At 32.3% G+C, this 18,656-nt stretch overlaps 1 protein-coding gene across 7 annotated transcripts in view; it reads right to left on the bottom strand.

Moving 5' to 3' along the window:
• The window catches only part of KIF21A (kinesin family member 21A), a 161,958-nt gene that overhangs the window by 82,126 nt on the left and 61,176 nt on the right, over window positions 1-18,656 (bottom strand). For all 7 annotated transcript variants that reach the window (XM_052000181.1, XM_052000184.1, XM_052000182.1 and 4 more), the window contains exons 4-7: window positions 16,520-16,669; window positions 15,837-15,971; window positions 11,004-11,171; window positions 8,411-8,526 (exon numbers count right to left, since the gene is read on the bottom strand). In XM_052000181.1, the coding sequence (XP_051856141.1) occupies window positions 8,411-8,526; window positions 11,004-11,171; window positions 15,837-15,971; window positions 16,520-16,669 (569 nt within the window). The remainder of the gene's footprint in view (window positions 1-8,410; window positions 8,527-11,003; window positions 11,172-15,836; window positions 15,972-16,519; window positions 16,670-18,656) is intronic.

Raw genomic sequence — 18,656 nt, 5'->3', positions numbered from 1 at the left:
GAGGGGTTACCAGAGTCAGATCTGAAAGGATAAGGATTTCCACAGGCTAAGATTTGGGTGATAGAGGAAGAGAAGGTTCTAGGCCTGGAGGATGGTAGGTAGGCTTAAAAGCACAGAGAGGGGACAGGATAGTCATGGAACAATGGTTTGGTTGAAATATAAAATAGCCAAAAAAATTAAAATAAGGCTATAAAAGTGAATAGATTGCAAATGGTCTTGAATATCTAGAGTTTCTATTTCAATCAGCAAGTAATGAGGATCCATTAAAAACTTTTGACCAGGGAAGTGACAAGTTCTATATATATCTGAATTTAAAAAGAATAAGTGCCTTTCAATCAAAAAATCAGAACTTCATATCTATATGTACATATATATGTGTGCATATGTGTGTGTGTATTTTTTTTATTTAACAAAGACATATTTTATACTGAGTTTATACAAAATCTTAACAAGCAGGACATTAAGAGAATGCACCATAGTCTTACAATTAATATAATACAGCACATGAACTTTAGAGTTGTGGAATTTTTAAGATTCTGATCAAATCACAGATGGAAAAAAAAAGGAATGCATTGTTTTATTCACTGGTCCTAATCTCTCTTTACAAAATAATGTAATTGAAAAAAAAGGCTTATGTCAATCATACTCCAATAGTTTAACCCTAAGAAAGATAGTCATAAATGGACATTCTCATATACTTTTACATTTTAAAAAAATTGGATATACAAAAACTGTTAGTAAGCAGACACTTCATTCACATGATCAGATATACTTGATGCCTTTAAGAACTCTCAGCCTGCTCTGCATATCGCAAATGTCTTGCACACAATAGACCATGTCACATATGGTACACTGATAACTGTGGTGATTTTTGCTTTATGAGAAGCAATATATTAAAATGTAACATAAGAAGTCAAACTCAATATTCAACTAATATTAAGTTTAAATAAAATGTAAAATGTTTACTCTTAAAAAGTAGTTCTATCAAAAGTATAATGGAGGATGTACTATGTAAAGTCATGAGGAAATATTCCTTAAATATAATGAAGATCTCTAAATGTTTTTCTGATGCTGATTGTGGTAACCATAGAACATCTCTTCAATAATATATGTGGCTATTCAAAAGAGATTGGTTTAGACATAGAGAAAATAAAGTCAATGAACAAAAAAATATTACTCTGATTATGAAATGTAGTATATAACCTTGAGAAGAATAACGTGAAAGACATGTGTGGAAGGAAGTCTAATTAGTCTAATTGGGAGGGCAATTTAATGGTCCAAAAGAGGAAATAATTGTAGCAATATGAGTAGAGAAGAAAATAAAATGTGAGCTATTACAAGTTATGGAGGAAGAACTGAGGAACTAACATCTTATTGAATATGGAGTATGGGATAAAGGGAAGACTCCTTTTCCCTCACTGTTTCACTATTAAAGATGATTCTTCATGATAGAATAAAATTGACCCTTAATTGTTAGTACTCACTCCTTGTTTCTTTTTATCTTTGGTACATAGCACCATGCCTTACATGCAATAGGTGCTTAATAAATGTATCCTGAATATGAATCAAAGGGATTAAAATTTAATATTATAATGAAGGGATAAGCATTAATGCATTTATATGAAGTGAAAAGAAAAGAACAGAGTTTTATCTCAGAGCAAAATAGTATCCTTAAGTTTCAAACCAAGATGAGTAGCTGGAAAGGGATTCCACAAACTGAATTGGGGGAAAAAACAGGAAAAAAGCAGTTTCTTCTGGAAAATTCAGTTTGAGAACTAATGAGTTCAAGATGCTGACAGGGCACATAGATAGGAATGGCCAACAAACAACTGTAGATGAAGAATTAAAGTCCAGGATCTATAACTCAACTACATATAAAGGATCATTAAATCATGGAACTATATGATTTCATTACAAAAGAAGGGCAGAAAGAAAGAAAATGGAACTGTGGAGGATACCCACCCAAGTAAGAATAATGAAAACAGATCAAGAAAAGTCATACAATTAGATGAAAAATCTGCTGAAAATTATATCACAAACCAAAGCATAATAAAGTTATACAAGAGAGAGATTCCAATATTGAGAGAAAAAAAAAAGAAATTTGTCAAAATCAAAGAAACTGAGGAATGAGAAAACAACATTGGATATAAAAAATCAGGGGCTGCTAGTGACTTCTGAAAAAGCACTTTTCAAAGACTGATGAGACAGCAAACAACCCTGTAAGATGTTGAGGAGTAAATGGGTTGATGAGGATACAGAAAGCAAATATCTATTATTTCCAATTTAGCTCTGAAAGGGAAGAGAAATAAGTAGTCCAAAGTTTGTGGGATTGCGTCAAAGTAATTATTTAAATAATAAGAGGACCTGAACATTTTCCTTGGCATCCGGGAGAGAATCAGTAAAAGAGATTGAAGATAGGGGAATAATTAATTTAACAAGCTTCCTAAAGAGACAGCCTTTGATAAGATCAAGAGTAGAAGTAAAATCAACTTTGGCAAGAATAAGAGCCACCTCATTTAAGACTGAAATAGAGAAGGGAAAAATAAGTGAAGTCATAGGAGATTCTGAGATATGGAAAAGGGTAAATGAGGAAGTACAAGATCAATAACCTCAATAAAATAGACTAGGTTGCTTGTTTGATAGTTGGAGAAGGGAGAGTTAGATGAGAAACATTAGCTTAGCAAAACTGTGGAGTGAGACAGTGAGAGATGAATAAAAAGGATAGACATTCAGGGGTGAGGACTAAGTTAAATAAATATGAACCTGCAGTATACTCAATACTGAAGTAGAAGAAAGAAGTCAATCTTATTTAGCTATACCCTGCCTTAAATTGTGAACAGAATAAAAATTTCTTAGAAAATCATCTTCTTATAGAAGAGAATTCTTATAATAACCTATAAGATTGTGAATTGCTTAGGGTAGGGCCTTTCTTTATATCTCCAGAGCTTAGCAGCTATTTGGCCCATAATTAGACACTTAATATACTTAACAATCAATAGTAATGACTGGTAGGCAAATTTTGTAAACTGTAAAACCTAAAAAAGTTAAGTGGGATTAATGCATCATCCAATTGAAAGGCTTTGGGGTTTCTATTTGAAAATAAATAAAAGAAAATGCTACAAGACAAAAAATAAAACTGGCTTGTTTGATTTAATTTTTTTAATTAAAAAAAAAAAATCTCCTCTCTCCCTCCCATTGACTATCCCACTGAAAAGAAAAATAAAATTCCCATAACAAAAATGTACTCTCATTGTCTGAGTTCAAATACGTGTCTCATTCTGTACTCTCAATCCCTGTCAGTAGTGGATAGTATATTCATCATCAGAACTTGAATCTTGAATAATTTTTGCATAGATCATAGCTCTTATGATTTATCTTTACAGTGATGCTTTTTGTTGTTCAGTTGTTTCAATCACATCAGTCACATCTTCATGATCCATTTAGGATTTTCATGGCAAAGATACTGGAGTGATTTGCAATTTCTTTTTAAGCTCACAGATGAGGAACTGAGGTAAACAGGGTTAAGTGCCTTGCCCAAGGTCACATAGTTATTGAGGCCAGATTTGAACTCAAGAAGATCAGTCTTTATGACCTCAGGCTAGCACTCTCTCCTCTGAGTCATCTACCTGTTCTACAAGGATGCTATTACTATAAAAGTTGTTCTCTTTCAGTTCATTTCATTCTTCATCATTTTATAAAAGTTTTGTTCTTCTCATTAGTTCATACAAGTCTTTCTACATCTCTTTAGAAATCACCTATTTCCTTATTTCTAACAGCACAATGGTAATCCATCACATTTTCTATATGATAATTTGTTTAACCATTACCCAATTAATGGGCACCTGCTTAGTCTCTGGTTTTTGTCACTCCTTCCTCCCTCCCCCCCACACATACATATATCTGCTATAAATGTTTGCACATTTAGGACATTTTCCTTTTAATTCATTTAACAAACATAGACTAGTAGAAGGGTATGAATTGTTTAGTAGAAATTTTTACATAAAATTCCAAATTACTTTATGGAATGGTTAGAGCTATTCACAACTCCACTAATCGTGAATCAATGTGTCTATTTCCATACATTTTTAATCTTTACCAATCTGATCAGTATTAGTTGAAATCTCGGGATGACTTTAATTTGCATTTCTCTAATTACTGACAGTGCATTTTTTTCACCTCTGATTTTATTGGAAAGGATTCTAGTCTATATTTATTACATGCTCACTTTTGCTTTAAGAAATATACTATTAACCATTTTAAGAAAAGCTACATTGATTCCTATATTTTCTAGTGTTTTTTCCAATAGAAATAGATTTTTCTTTTAAAATTTTTCTATAACTAATGACGTAACTACATTATTTTTTGCTGATTTTGTTATTAATGAAGTTATTAAGTAAGTAATTAAGTTTATAGTTTTCCTAATATAATCCAATTTGGTTATAATAATCTTTGTGATGTTTTAGCCTTCTTATTAATTTTTTTAAATTTGCATCTATATTCATTAGAGATATTGGTTGATAATTTTCTATTTAAACTCTCTCTGGTTTATATGTCAAGACTATATCTGTGTTTCAGAAAGATATCAGGTAGTATCAGATTAGTATCTTTTGCTATTTGTGTAATATATGCAACATTGGAATTAATTCTTCAGTTTTTAACAATTCAGTTATGAATCCATTGGCTTTGTATTTTTTCTGCCTTTAGAATTACATGTCTTCTGAAGTGTATTGTTGAAATTGACTATTTCTTACTCTGTCAATTGAGGTTTTTTATTTTTGTAAATACTAGTTTATTCCAATTAAGTTGTTAATCTTAGTGACATACAGTTGGGCAAAATAGTTTCTAATAATATCTCATATTTCTTCATTTGGTATGAATTCACCTTTTAAATTTCTGATACAAGTAATCTGATTTTCTTCTTTTGAATTAAATTAATTAATGATTTATCACATCCCCCTCCCCCAAAAAGAAGGCAGCAACAATTTTATTAATCATGTTCTTTTCAGGATTTCAATTTCAGTCACTTTTTGGGAGTTTAAAAAAATTTTATATTCATTTATCATATTTCTAAAATTTGTTTTATCGGTTCTTTCTCTTTATTTATTTTTGCTGAGACAACTGGGGTTAAGTGATTTGCCCAGGATCACATAACTAGGAAGTGTTAAGTGTCTGAGGCCAGATTTGAACTCAGGTTCTCCTGACTTCAGGGCTGTTGCTCTAACCACTGGTCCACCTAGCTGCCCCTGTTTATTGTATTTTTAATTTGTGGAATAAAGCAAGCATTTGTACAATACAGTATAATTTTAAAAAAAGATAATTGCACATAAGTCTGTGAATTTATTATGTATGACTTGCTATTCCCTTTATTTATTTATTTACCTACTTTTTAGTTTTTTTGTTGAGGCAGTTGGGGTTAAAGTGACTTGCTCAGGGTCACACAGTTAGGAAATATTAAGTGTCTGAGACTAGATTTGAACTCAGGTCCTCCTGATTTCAGGGCTGGTGCTCTATCCACTGCTCTACCTAGCGCTTCATTGCTATTCCTTTTAAATATAGAAAATTATCATGTAAATTTCTTTTTTTCCTTCCCTTTCACTAGAGGTGGCTATAATTATACATAAATATGTATATGTACATAAAAAACTTCTATACATAATTTTATTTATCAATTCTTTCTTTGGATAGAGATGTCTTCCTTCATATTTGTAGTTAATTTGGATTATTTATAACAGTCAAAATAACATTCACTCAAAGTTGTTCTTAAAACAGTATGTTGTTAGTGTACACAATATTCTCTTGACTGCTCATTTCACTCTTCCTTATTTTGTATAATTCATTCTTTTTTTAAGATCAAATTCACCACTTCTTATAGCACAGAAGTATTTCATCACAATCTATACCACAACTTGTTCAATTAATCTTCTGCTCATTCTTTAGTCTCCAGTTGTTTTAAAAACTTTTATTTTTTGATTAGTTGTATCTAGCACTAAAGTAGAAGGGTATGAACTATTTAGTAACTTTTTACATAAAATTCCTTTTTATGGAATATAAACTGAGATGTCCCACTATTATAATTTTATTATATTTAATTCTCCTTTAGATGCCATACCATTGGGTACAGATATGTTAAACACTGAAAAAAAATTCAGGATCTGTTACCTTTCAGTAAAATGTAATTTTTCTATTTATCTAGTTTAATCATTTATTTTGGCTGTTTCTTTGTCTAACATCATATTTGCTATGCCAATGTTTTTTGAGTTCAGCTAAGACATAATACATTCTGCTCCAATATCTTATTTTCATTCTTTGTGAATTTTTGTGTTTCAAATGTGTTTCTTATGAACAAAATCGTATTGAATTTAGCTTTCTAATACTTTGTTAATCTTTTCTATTTTATGGATGAGTTCATTCTATTCAAACTCAGAGTTAGGAAAATTAATTGCATACTTCTCTTTAGCTTATATTTTATATTTTCTTCTTTATACTCCTGAATACTTTCCTTTATAGCAGGTTTTCTCTTTAGTTTCTCCAAGCTTAGGGTTTGTTTTCTTTATGAGGAATTCCTCCATGAATCTGCCCTCCCTTATTTTTCCCTTTCCCCTCTTCCTGTTCACTTCAGTATTCCTGTTGCATTAACTGTAATCCTCTTTCTATGTATTCTACCCTCTTCTAATCAGTTTAGATGCAAAGAAGCTCACTTCTCCAACTCCTTTTTCTTTCTTTGCATAGGATCACCAAAAACAAGACAAAACCATATACAAGGACTTGTTTCATCTGTCTTTCTCTATGACTGCTTATGACATTAAGATTCTGAAAGAATCCTAACATTCTACTCATCATTTGGAACATAAAACAGTTCATCTTTCTTAGCTCTTTTTTATTTACTTGTATTTTATACTTGTGCCTTTTTAATTTTCTCTTGACTTCTGTGTATCACAAAGTCCCTTTTCAGATCTAGTTTTTTCACCAGGAGTGTTTCAAAGTCCTCTATTTCACTGAAAATTCACTTTTTTCCTTGTAAGATTAATACTTAGTTTAGCTTATTTCTTTACAGTGATAGCTGTTATATAATTCTGACCATGAATCCTCAATATCTGAATATTTTCTTTCTAGTTGTTTACAGTATGTTTTTTTTCTTTTATTTAGAAATTTTGGATTTTAATAATTATATTTCTTTTGGGGGTTTCAGGAGGTAATCAGTGGATAATTTCTATTTTCACACTATCTTATTGCTCTAATATGTCTGGACCATTTTCCTTTTTTGTTTGTTTGAGACAACTGGGATGAAATGACTTGCCCAAGGTCACAGAGCTAATGTTAGTGGCTGAGGTCATATTTGAACTCACCTGACTTTAAAGCTGGTACTTTATTTACTATATCATCTAGCTGCCTCTAGGGAGTTTTTCATAAAAGATTTTCTGAAATATTATATCCAAGATTTTGTTTTTGTTTTATTTTGCTTTTATCATAGATTTCAGATAATCTAATGATTAGTTATCACTAATTGATCAATTGTTTTTGATATGAGCTATTTTATTAACCCTTTGACTTTCTTTTTAATCCTTCTTCTATTTGGTCCTTTCAGATTTTTAAGAATGTTTTTACTTGGACATGGTTTTGTACCTCTTGTGTTAGGCACTTGATTCTTTTTTCTGTCTCTCCTTCAGAGCTCTCACACTTCAAGAAATTCTAATTGTTTTTGTGGGTAAACTATTTTTTTCTTTAAGATTTTGATTGTAGGCTTTTTTTGAGTTATCCTCTTTTGGGTTTGTGTCACAATCATAATTGATATAATAAAAATCCTTTTGTTATTGTTTGTTAGTCAATTTTTGTTGTTTATGACTTAAGTCACTCAGAGAAACATATCAAGTTGAAGCTTTTTCCTCTAACTCAGAACTCTTTCTTAAGGGTAAATTCCCTTTTTGTTCAGATGACAGAATAAATCAGGGGAACTTCTTTTGATCTGTGCCTTTTTCTTCACTATGAATACCAAATTCTGTGGCCAGCCTAAGTAGGTCCTTGGAAACATGAAAGATTTAAAGCCAAACAAGTTCATATTTAATGTTGGAGTAAAAACGAGTTTGAAACTTAAAATAAAAAGGAAAAGACAGAACAGCAACTTAAAAAAAAAGATATAGTGAAGAGCAAATTATAAAAGAGAAATAAAATATGGTCTATAGTCAAGGAAGATATGCAATAGAGTAGGAGAGAAAGAGCCCATACACTCAGGTTTTTCACACATTTTATCAGAAAAGTAGCAAAAAAACACATTCAAATACTTATAATGAATATGCTTTACATAATCACTTTGCAAACTTGCTTTTTAAACAATTTCACAGCTCATTTAATGAATAACTGAACCAAGCATTTATTGTCAGAAATAGGTGGGGAAAATGTTAAATTTCCATACCTGTTACCCCCAAGGGAATCCTGCAGTAGTCTTGTTAATTTTGAGTCCCTATAAGGTACATGAGTGGCTCTCTTACTTTTATCTCCCAATGCACTTATTACATTTCCAAGTGCCAACTGAAAAAAAAGAAAAGACAAAAAGCATATAATTACAATTAACTTCAAAGAAACTATGAGTTTGTAGGAAATAAGATTAAAAACTGGTTGCAATAATATTTAAAGCTATAAAAAAATTATTCAATAGAATTCATTTAGCATATAGCACACTACATGACATATATAAAAGTAAAACATTTCTTAAAATAATGTCTCTAAAAAACAGAATTATTTCCCTGCAGGTGATGTCAAAAAATTAATAAAATGAATGATATCATTTAGTGCTTTTGAAAAAATCATTAACTCACAATGGTAAGCTGGAAGGGATCTCAAAGATCTTAAAGTTCAACTTCCTTACTTCTCTGACCTTGGTGCCTCTTTTTCCATGACTACAATTATTAGAATGCAGCAAAGAAGGCTTTATTGTAATCACTCAAGGTCTGAACACACCAGTGATTAATTCTACTGAATTTATGTATTGTTACATATAGATCAAATTCATAAAATGAGAGCATGTCTACTTGTTTCTTCCTTTTTTTAATGTTTCCCCCCTTTCAAACTGCCATAGCTCCAGAACTGTCTATTCCTTAGTGACCATGTCTGCTCAATAAAGGAAATAACTCATGTTCATTCCTGAGACAGAATAAAAAAGGTTATATATGCATCAGTGACTGCTCCTAACAAAAGTGGAATTCTTCAACTTATACCTCATTTCAAAAGAGTCTGGAATGTTCAGGATCCGGAGCTGAAAACACTACCAGAAGTGTTATATAAAATCTTTACACATCTTATTATAAAAACTGAAATCATCCCCATGATACCAGCAGTTTCTATAGTGGCTATTTTCTTGCTATACAGGGACAGACCAACCAATTTTGTACTGCTTTGGAAATGCACACCATTTATCAAAACCCCAAATCATAATCTTCCTTCTCAGTTAAGTAGTAACTGATCATTAATGGTAAGATTATTAAAGTGGGCACCAAGACAGAAAAGACTGTCCTTGTTCTGTACTTTGTTATTCAAAGGATCAGAAAGTAGCTCAATCAACTGCTTCCTCTATATCTTATCGAGGACAAAAAGGAATAACACTCAGAGGTCTGAATCACAGACTTCGAGTAGAAATAGAATGATGAAGAAATGAAGGGAAGCAAACAATATCTCCAACTGCCAAGTTTGTTGTGCCAGAAATGGCACAAGACTGAGATGGAATATCTTGGCTTAGGAAGAAATCATGTTCAATCTTGTAACCAAGTCAAAAGGAATGAAGCATTCATTACCAAAAAAAATGTATTTTATAAGCTGTTTTATACAATATTGTTTCTATTTGTCCAAAAAGGTCTATGCTAAACTTTTTCTATGTCAAACTTTTTTCCTAAGCTTTATGGTAACCACAAACTTTACTCCAAAATTAAATGGTATCCTGCCATCTAGGGGAGAGGGTGGGGGGAAGGAGGGGAAAAATCGGAACAAAAGGTTTGGCAATTGTCAATGCTGTAAAATTACCCATGAATATAATTTGTAAATAAAAAGCTATTAAAATTTAAAAAAAAATTATCAATGAAGGAGAAATGAAAAAATGTAAACTGCAGGATTCCTTAAACAATAGGATTGATTTTAAACTGTTTGCTATGTTTTACAAATTTAGATATTTGTTTGAGGGAGATAAATACATTTGATGATGTTAAAAGGAAGTGTGAGCCTTTTGGCAAGATTTTGAATTTATCTCTCTTCTTCCCCTCTCTCTCTTTAGAAGTTTTATATATGTAAACATTTTATAAAGAGGTCTCAAGATACCTTCTGGGAAACTGATTAGCAATCCTCATATCTCACTAAAAAAAAAAAAATACTCATTCACCTAAAATAAAATAAACACACACACACATACACACACAAAATGGTAAAGTAATATATATTTTCCAATACAACTTAAAAACAAATTTTGGATAAAATGGTATTTTCAACAATCTTAAAATTTTAAAACTTTCATATATTATTCATATATTTAATAATCTGGATGATAAGACTATTTGAAACAATTATTTCTTGAAAATCAAAATGTTATACAAATTCAAAGCTTACCTGAAAATTCTTGTCCCTAGAATATGTTCAAATTCATCAATGCATTTTGGTATAAATTAAAAGGATTTGTAAATAATTAGTGTTTAATTTATTATTACTATCAAGAACAAAATATATATTAACTGAATTAGAAACCACCAAGCTTATAATTAAACAAACACTTATAAAAATACTTAATCAAAAGTAATTGTAATTAATGGGAAGAGGATTTCAGCTTTAGTGGACAAAATATATTTGTAAATAAATTAAATGATAATTTCATTTGTTAGTTACTCCCCAAAATCCCTCAGCAATCTATTTATATAAATGTTTTCATTTAGGATTTTATAAAATAAAAAAGAAAAGAAAGACTAAAGGAATACACTGATATATTGACAGCTTAACACTTTTAATCATCTTAATATCTTTAATCTTACCAGACCACAGTTGATGGATATGCCTTCTTTGGCTCTTTCTCCAGTAGCTCCTGTACGTTTTAATCTTTCTGATCCAGCAAGATCAACAAAATGAAATTTTGCAGTAAGAGTTTCAAATTCATTCATCTGGGATGACTCAGATACCATCTTATTATCAATTACATTTTCCTGCAATTGGGGAAATAAAAATCCAAGAAATTTGGTTAGGATAATAATATTAACATTAATATTATTATTAAATATATTTTAAAAAGGACACAAACGTCTTGTCCTACTCTATAGGTACCTTGACTGGTAAAAGGAATAAAGCCTTAGGGTTAGGAAGAACTGTATTCTAGTCCTGCTTTTGCATCAGAATGTTTATGTGACCCCCTGAGAGGTATCTGACCTCTCATTTACCAAGTTAATTCTCTAAGGCTATAAATTGTAGAGAAAAAAAAATCAGCAATAATAGAGTTTTCTCATTGGAAGTTCTGTTACCAAAGAAATCACAGATCTTGTCTAAAAACAATGTAGAACACAGCCAAGGAAGCCTGTGAAAGAGAAAGTCAAACAAAAAGCTCCACATAAAAACATCCAAAGCTTGGAGAGAGGAACATTCAATAGGAACCTTAAGTCTTTTTGGTATGAGTATGTCTTGTTGCAAATTCATTATACAGATCAAATAAAAATAACCCTCCAGTGGTATATGTTAGAAAAGGAATGGTGTAGCATGTTTACTAAGCCTATACAAAATAGATATCACAAAAAGTGTAATGGGAAAGGCAGAAACTATGTTGAGACACAATCACAACAATGTTCAAACTTGTCTCTTAATTTTACTAGTTTAGTTCTACTTTGTGAAAACATGCCCAGTGGGAAAGAAAACAAACCAGAAGATGTGGAAAGGAAAAAGAATGGGAAGATGACACGGCTGAAAAAGTGGGAAGACATTATTACTCCATTAACAACAAGCATAGGACATAAATGATGACATGTTAATGAAACATGACAAGTGCTAGCCAAAAGCTAAATGAGCCTTCTCTCTGTTTCTCACACAGAGCACTCCACCTCCCAGCCTTTGCACTAGCAGTCCCATCTCCACTTTGTAGAATACTATATTTCCTTCAAAACTAGCTCAAGAATCACTCAAAGCCTTTCCAGATTTCCCCTCCAATACTAATTTCTTCTGTATCTAAATGATCTTGTATTTAACTACTTTATATTTATTTGTATTTATTCTCTTTGTGTTTATTCTATGTCCTTGTTGTCTCTCCTACTCTAACAAAAATTCCTTTTAAGCAAGGACTCTTTCATTTATTGTATTTGTAATCCCAGTACATTAAAGGCACTTAACTATTTGCTGATTAATTTGCTGATTAAAGTAAGACCTTTCAGCTAGATCAAGAGTAACCTCTAGGTCCAATGTTCCCTAAAGAAAAGGGTAAATAATTTACATTATAAGTGTATATGGAGTCAGAACACATATACACTTGGTCACAAAGTAGACAAATCCCACAATTATATTCTTCTATGCAATCAAAGAAAAAGATCAGAGAGAAAAGAAAGAAATATGGAGCCTGCTGATAGGACTGGTTCAAACTGGTAAGAGGATTGGAGATCATTGGAGCAGTAGTAATAGCAAGCTGCTGTTGAGGGAACAATTTAATGATTTCCCTGGACTACTTAGACAAAGCTAGAGGCTAAACTGGTGCTCTGGCTTGTTCCAAGGGTAAGGAGTGCAAGCTGAGTCACCGCCAAAGGGTGGAGGTCTACCTTGCTCTTCATCTGACTGTCCCAAAAAAGGGGGAAGCCCAAAAACTGACCATGGGATGAGACTCATCCTTCTAACCCCTCCTTTCCCCCCACTGCACCGCAATACAAATATACTCACAATCGGCCCAGAAAAAAAAGGTTCTGAGCCATGACTTTCTGGGTGATAATTACAACCTTTTTATTTCTGATGTTATGGATATTGTTTGGAAGTCACTTAGGCTAAGCAGTCCTGATGTCAAGAGAAGCATAAAGACAAAACAAGCAATTGTACTTTTCCACTGTTAAATTGGTATTAAGTGTGAATAAAGTTAGTAGCTCTTGCATGAATAAACGATTGATTGCAGGAGCCTTGAGTCCTTATTTCGATTTATTGGACCCTTCTAAGCTTGTGGTCCTGCTAAAGAAACTTGCCCTCCCTGTGCTTCCCCTAAGTTTGGTTTCCGTAGAAAACAATGAGAACTTTTCTACCACAAATCCTCTCACTTACTATCCAAGTGAGCTATGTTTCTTGCATGTGAGGAAAAGCCTCTTTATGTTGCAATAATGTGTGGATAAATACTTTTTTTGCTTTCTGCATCACATAACAGTAAAGCTCGCGATTTTATCATGTTCTGAGTACCAATTTCCTAGAAATTCCAAAGTCAGATATTTGCTTAAACTCAAGCTTTAAGAGGCCAAATAAAGCATTCTGGCCTTCCCCATCACAGCACTTTTCTTTCTCTGAAGACTTTATCCAACCTAAATGTTTAAAAACTTGATAGAGGTTTAGCCATTTGCATGAGGTCAGGGTACTCCCAGAAAGATCTAGACTCCCTCATCACCACTATCCTGAGTCATGCGTCCCTTGGGCCTTTGCCCTGGAAGAAAGGGGGCTCTTGTATCCTCTGTGGAGCCCAAATTCCATCATCCTAGCTAAAAGGACCTTTCCTAGAACTAGTGGGCCTCCGTTTTAGTGACGGCCTCACAAATCGGGTTTCTCTTCTATAAATGATAAATGGTTTCTAAGATCCCTTCTGGCTCTAACAGCCTTTGAATGTATAGGGTCCATTTGATTCTACTTCAGCTCAGCCTCAATTTCTCTTTTTCCCTTCTCCTCCCAAATGATTGAGATGATGAATAATTGAGAAATTATGTCTCAATTTCAGTAAGAGCTGGATGTGCTTTCCTCTGTGTACTTCAGCACACTATTTTCTTTCCATGAAGGTTGCTTTTTTCTTGTTAAAATTAAGAAGTTAGACGGATAATTTCTAAGGTCTCCTCTAGCTCCAATATAATATACTGTTAATTGGGAAGAGTAGAAATTCTAAGCCCTCTCCCCAGTCACTCTGTTTACTGTAAAACGTATTAGCATTCTATCCACAATCCCAAGTAACTAAGCTTCTCAGATGCCAGTGGGAAGGAAAAACTATACTGAAAACTCGAGGGAACTAACAAATGATCCTCTTTTGGGGAAGGAAGGCAGGAAGGCAGGAAAAGCAAACCAGTGGGCGTATAGAGTTTGTACTATTTGTTTCAAGTACAAAAATTCTTAGTTAAAGCTAAAGCCAATGGTTAAAAGCTACATGCCATAAGACTACTTAGCTGTGAATATATTTAAATAGCTGCATGTGATAATCCTAATATAGATGCTAATCAATTATTTCTCTCTAGAAGGCTTAAGCATTTAATTACCAATTTAATTAATTGTTTTTAGCAAGGATAGAATGGAACTCAGTAAGATATGACAGAAAAAGAATCTTGTTAAGTATATAATGTAAAGGGTTCTGTTTTGAACACACAAAAAATTCACGTAACAATTCATGTTGAAGGTACAGCTATCTTTCTAGTCACCCAGATTTACTATTTTCAAGTTATTTCTGACTCTTCTCTCTACTTAACACACTTGACATCCAATCTGCTGCCATATCTTATTGATTCTACTTCCACAATCCATCTTGTATATAACTCTTTTCCATACTTACACAACCACAATTTTACTTCTGGCCTTTATCATCTCTTACTTCAACAACCACAAAAGCCTCTTAAATGGTTTGCTAGCCTAGCTATTCTCTTTATTCTCTAATGTATCCAACAGTAAAATGTATATTCCCAAAACATAGTTCTCCTTGCCTTCACTTGCTCAAAAAACAGGCAAACAAACAAAACCTCGTATCTGTAGAATAAAATGCTTTATTTGGCTTTTGAAGCTTCTCACATTATAGCTCCAGATTCCCTTTCTAATCTTATTGAAAATGCACATTCCAGGGGCAGCGAGGTGGTGCAGTGGAGAGAGCACCAGCCCTTTAGTCAGGAGGATCTGAGCTCAAATCTGATCTCAGACACTTACCACTTCCTAGCTGTATGATCCTGCACAAGTCACTTTCCCCCAATTGCCTTAGCAAAAAAAGAAAAAAAAAAAAATACACATTCCTTTCCCTCAGCCCTTACAATCTGGCAAATTGGTTTATTTGTTATTTATTAATTGGCCATTACATTCTATCTTTAGTCTTGATGTTTTTGCAAAAGCATCAAGCTGTTCCCCATGTATGGAATGTACTCCCTCTTTACCTCTGCCCTGTAAAATATCTAACTTCTTCAAACCTCAAATTAAAGTCCTAATGGAAAACCTACTTATCATCTAGGGCCTCCCACAAGAAACTGGGTAGATATTTTATAATTTTCTATGTACATGTTGTTTCTCTAAAGAAAATACAATTCTGGAAAAGAAAAAAAAACTTAATAATGCATTTATGTCTCTAATGCCTAGTGATAATATTTATTAGCTAACATTTAGCCCTTTAAAGTCTACAATATGATTTAGATGTTATTTTATGTAATGCTCACAACAACACTGTAAGATAGATATTATTATTCTCATTTGAGACAACTGAAGCTGAGAAAGGTAAATTAATTTGACCCTGGTCATACAGTGTCTGAAGCAGGATTTCAAACACAGATCTTCTGAGTTCCAAGTCCAACACTATCAACTGCTCCATCTAGCTGTCCAATATAATGCTTGGCACATACTGAATAATTTAGGGAAAATCAAAATAGAATTAGGGAAGTCAAAAAGTTTAAGAAATTAGGAAATAAACTTACAGCATCTATTCTGGGACACACTCTGGTCTGACACAAGTGAATGGTAAAAATGGCATGTGAACGAGAGCTTTGCACATTCATCTGAGTACTTGCAGTAGTTCGAGATAAAGCACCCAGTTTTAAACACTGCATCATCTAGAAAAGGAGAACAGGATAAAAGAATAACATTTGACTAACATTTAAATGAAATACAACAAAGTTTTAACTTAAATGGTTAAGCCAGTCATATTTACTGATGTATAAGCTAAAAAGTTGTTAAGATGTTTTACTTCATTATTGTAGGCACAGACAATCTTCGAGATTAAATTCCAAGTTCAATAGCATATTATTTTTATAGAACAAAATCCTATAAGATTTATTTGTTCAATATTCACCAGCATTTGTAGTTTTATTCTAAAATTCTTTCCTAATCAGGTTTTTGGAGAGATTGAAACACACACACACACACACACACACGGTTTTTGGTAATTAAAAAAAATTTTCATAGTAGTTTTCTTTAAGAGATCACAACAGTACTAAACTGATAGTAAATAATACAAAAAAAAAGATTCTGGTTCTCATATTTCACCTCATCCATTTTATTTCTTTTTTTTCCATTGTATTTATTCAAATAAATGATCTTTGAACATATTAAAAACTTTATAAATGTTCAATAATTATTTGAAATACAAGGCAGCCATCACCTCTGATTCTGTATTCACACTACGTGTTGTAACTCCCACAGTATAAATTCCTCCAGCTGAGTCTTCATGGATTCGTATATTGGACTTTTTGTTTTTTGCATCAATGTCACGTGTGGTATCAAAGAGATCAAGAACCTCTTCATTATAAAGCTAGCAAAATAAAATGTTGTAAAATATTAGTCTTGAAAATTTTCTTTTTGATATGGCAAAATGCATTTTTGAAAGTGACATCTCTCAGCTATTATTACTCTATATTTCTTTAATGAGATTAGCATTTAAAAAGCAGCTAACAAAAAGCAATTAAAAATAAATCCTATCAGAAAATATTTATAAAAACAGTTGCTTAAGGTACGTAAGATGCAAAACATCAAATGATTTTTTAGGTGAACACATAGGCAAAATGGAAAGATCAAAGTAAAAATTAACTGTTAGCTGGGATAAATAAGCTTGCAAACAGATTTATACCACATAGGAAAAAATGTATACCTCACGTTTCACATACTCTGAATAGTGGCTTAAGGCACTCAAAAAGTGAAACTTGACTTTTCAGTTGGCTTCATACAGTAATTAACAAAGTTAGGGCTTCTTAGAAGGAGGTTGAGTAAATCTTTGTCATGCAGGTCAAGACATAGATCCCAGTAATTGGAAAAAATGCACTCAATCATGTAAAATGCAAATTTATTTAAGAGCATTAAGTTTATCTGTAGCTTTAGAAAGTTAAAAATGTTTCTCAGATAAACACTGTTTCTTTTAGAGGATTTAGAAATCAACAATTATATCATTCCTTAGTGAGCTATCAGTAAGTCAGCATAATACCACAATCATAAGATAATATAATTTGCTATTTTCATATAAGCTACTTCCTTGGTAAAATATTTATTGCTATACTAAATTTGGATCTGGGTCACGATGTGACAGTTTAATTTATGACTTATCAATATAGATATTATCTCCATCAGTGCACTCTTCCACACCTTCTTATCCCATGCAATTCTTAACCCTACTTTTCTTATTTATCTTCATGGAGGATCTAACATTCAGAAGGCTGCCTTTGTTTCTAAATTACACTTTGTGGCTACCAATGTAGTATTCAGACTAGTTTGCTTTACTCTTGCCACCAGTTTATCCATCAAATTATCACATCAATATTATAAAACTGAAGAATTTTGAACACATTTGTAAGCTGATGAAGAGTGACAATAGCAAAACCACAAAAACGTTTCAGACAATACTAAAAATAAACATCTCTGAAAACTATAAAAAAAATGATAAATATAATGGCCACCGCATCAATGATGAAACAGACTATACAATACAGGGGTGATGGATTTTAAAAATATAGTAAGAAAAATCTCTGTGTACAAACAATGAGTGAATTTGTTTTGTCTATGTTTAAAACAAGGAATTTGCTCGTTTGTTTTTACAATACAATGGGAAGTAGAAAAGAGGAGAAAGAAATTTCTGCTGGTCTTTTTTTTTTTTTTTTAAATAGAGAGGTAGGTATCAGATTGCCTAAAATGACAAGAAAAGATAATAATTGTTGGAGAGGATGTGGGAAAACTGGAACACGAATACATTGTCGGTGGAGTTGTGAAATGATCCAACCTTTCTGAAGAACAATTTGGAATTATGTCTAAAGTACTTTAAACTGTGCATATTCTTTGATCCAGCAGTGCTACTCCTGGGTTTGTATCTTAAAGAATGATAAAAAAGGGAAAATGTGCAAAAATGTTACGAGCAGCTCTTTTTGTGGTGGCAAAGACCTGGAAATTGAATGGATGGCCAATAACTGCAGAACTGCTGACTAGATTATGCTACAGGAAAGTAATGGAATACTATTGTATTATAGAAATAAGGCTGATTTCAGAAAAGTCTGGAAGACTTAAATGAACTGATGCTGGGTGAAAAGAGCAGAACCTGGAAAACATTTTTATACAGCAACAGCAAGACTGTGTAATGATCAGGTATGATGACTTAGCTCTTTTCAGCAATTGAGGCAATTTCAATAACTTTGGATGGAAAATTCCATCCACAACCAGAAAAAGAACTATGGAGACTAAATGCACATCAAAGCATCACTCTTTTTTGTTCTGTTTTGTTTTTTTTCTTTCTTGTAGTTTTTCTCTTTTGTTCTGAT

Source organism: Antechinus flavipes, chromosome 5, assembly GCF_016432865.1.
Source record: "Antechinus flavipes isolate AdamAnt ecotype Samford, QLD, Australia chromosome 5, AdamAnt_v2, whole genome shotgun sequence".
In the NCBI taxonomy this organism is placed as follows: Eukaryota; Metazoa; Chordata; class Mammalia; order Dasyuromorphia; family Dasyuridae; genus Antechinus; species Antechinus flavipes.
Note: the sequence above shows the minus strand (reverse complement) of the source record. Positions and strands in the feature narration are given on the sequence as shown.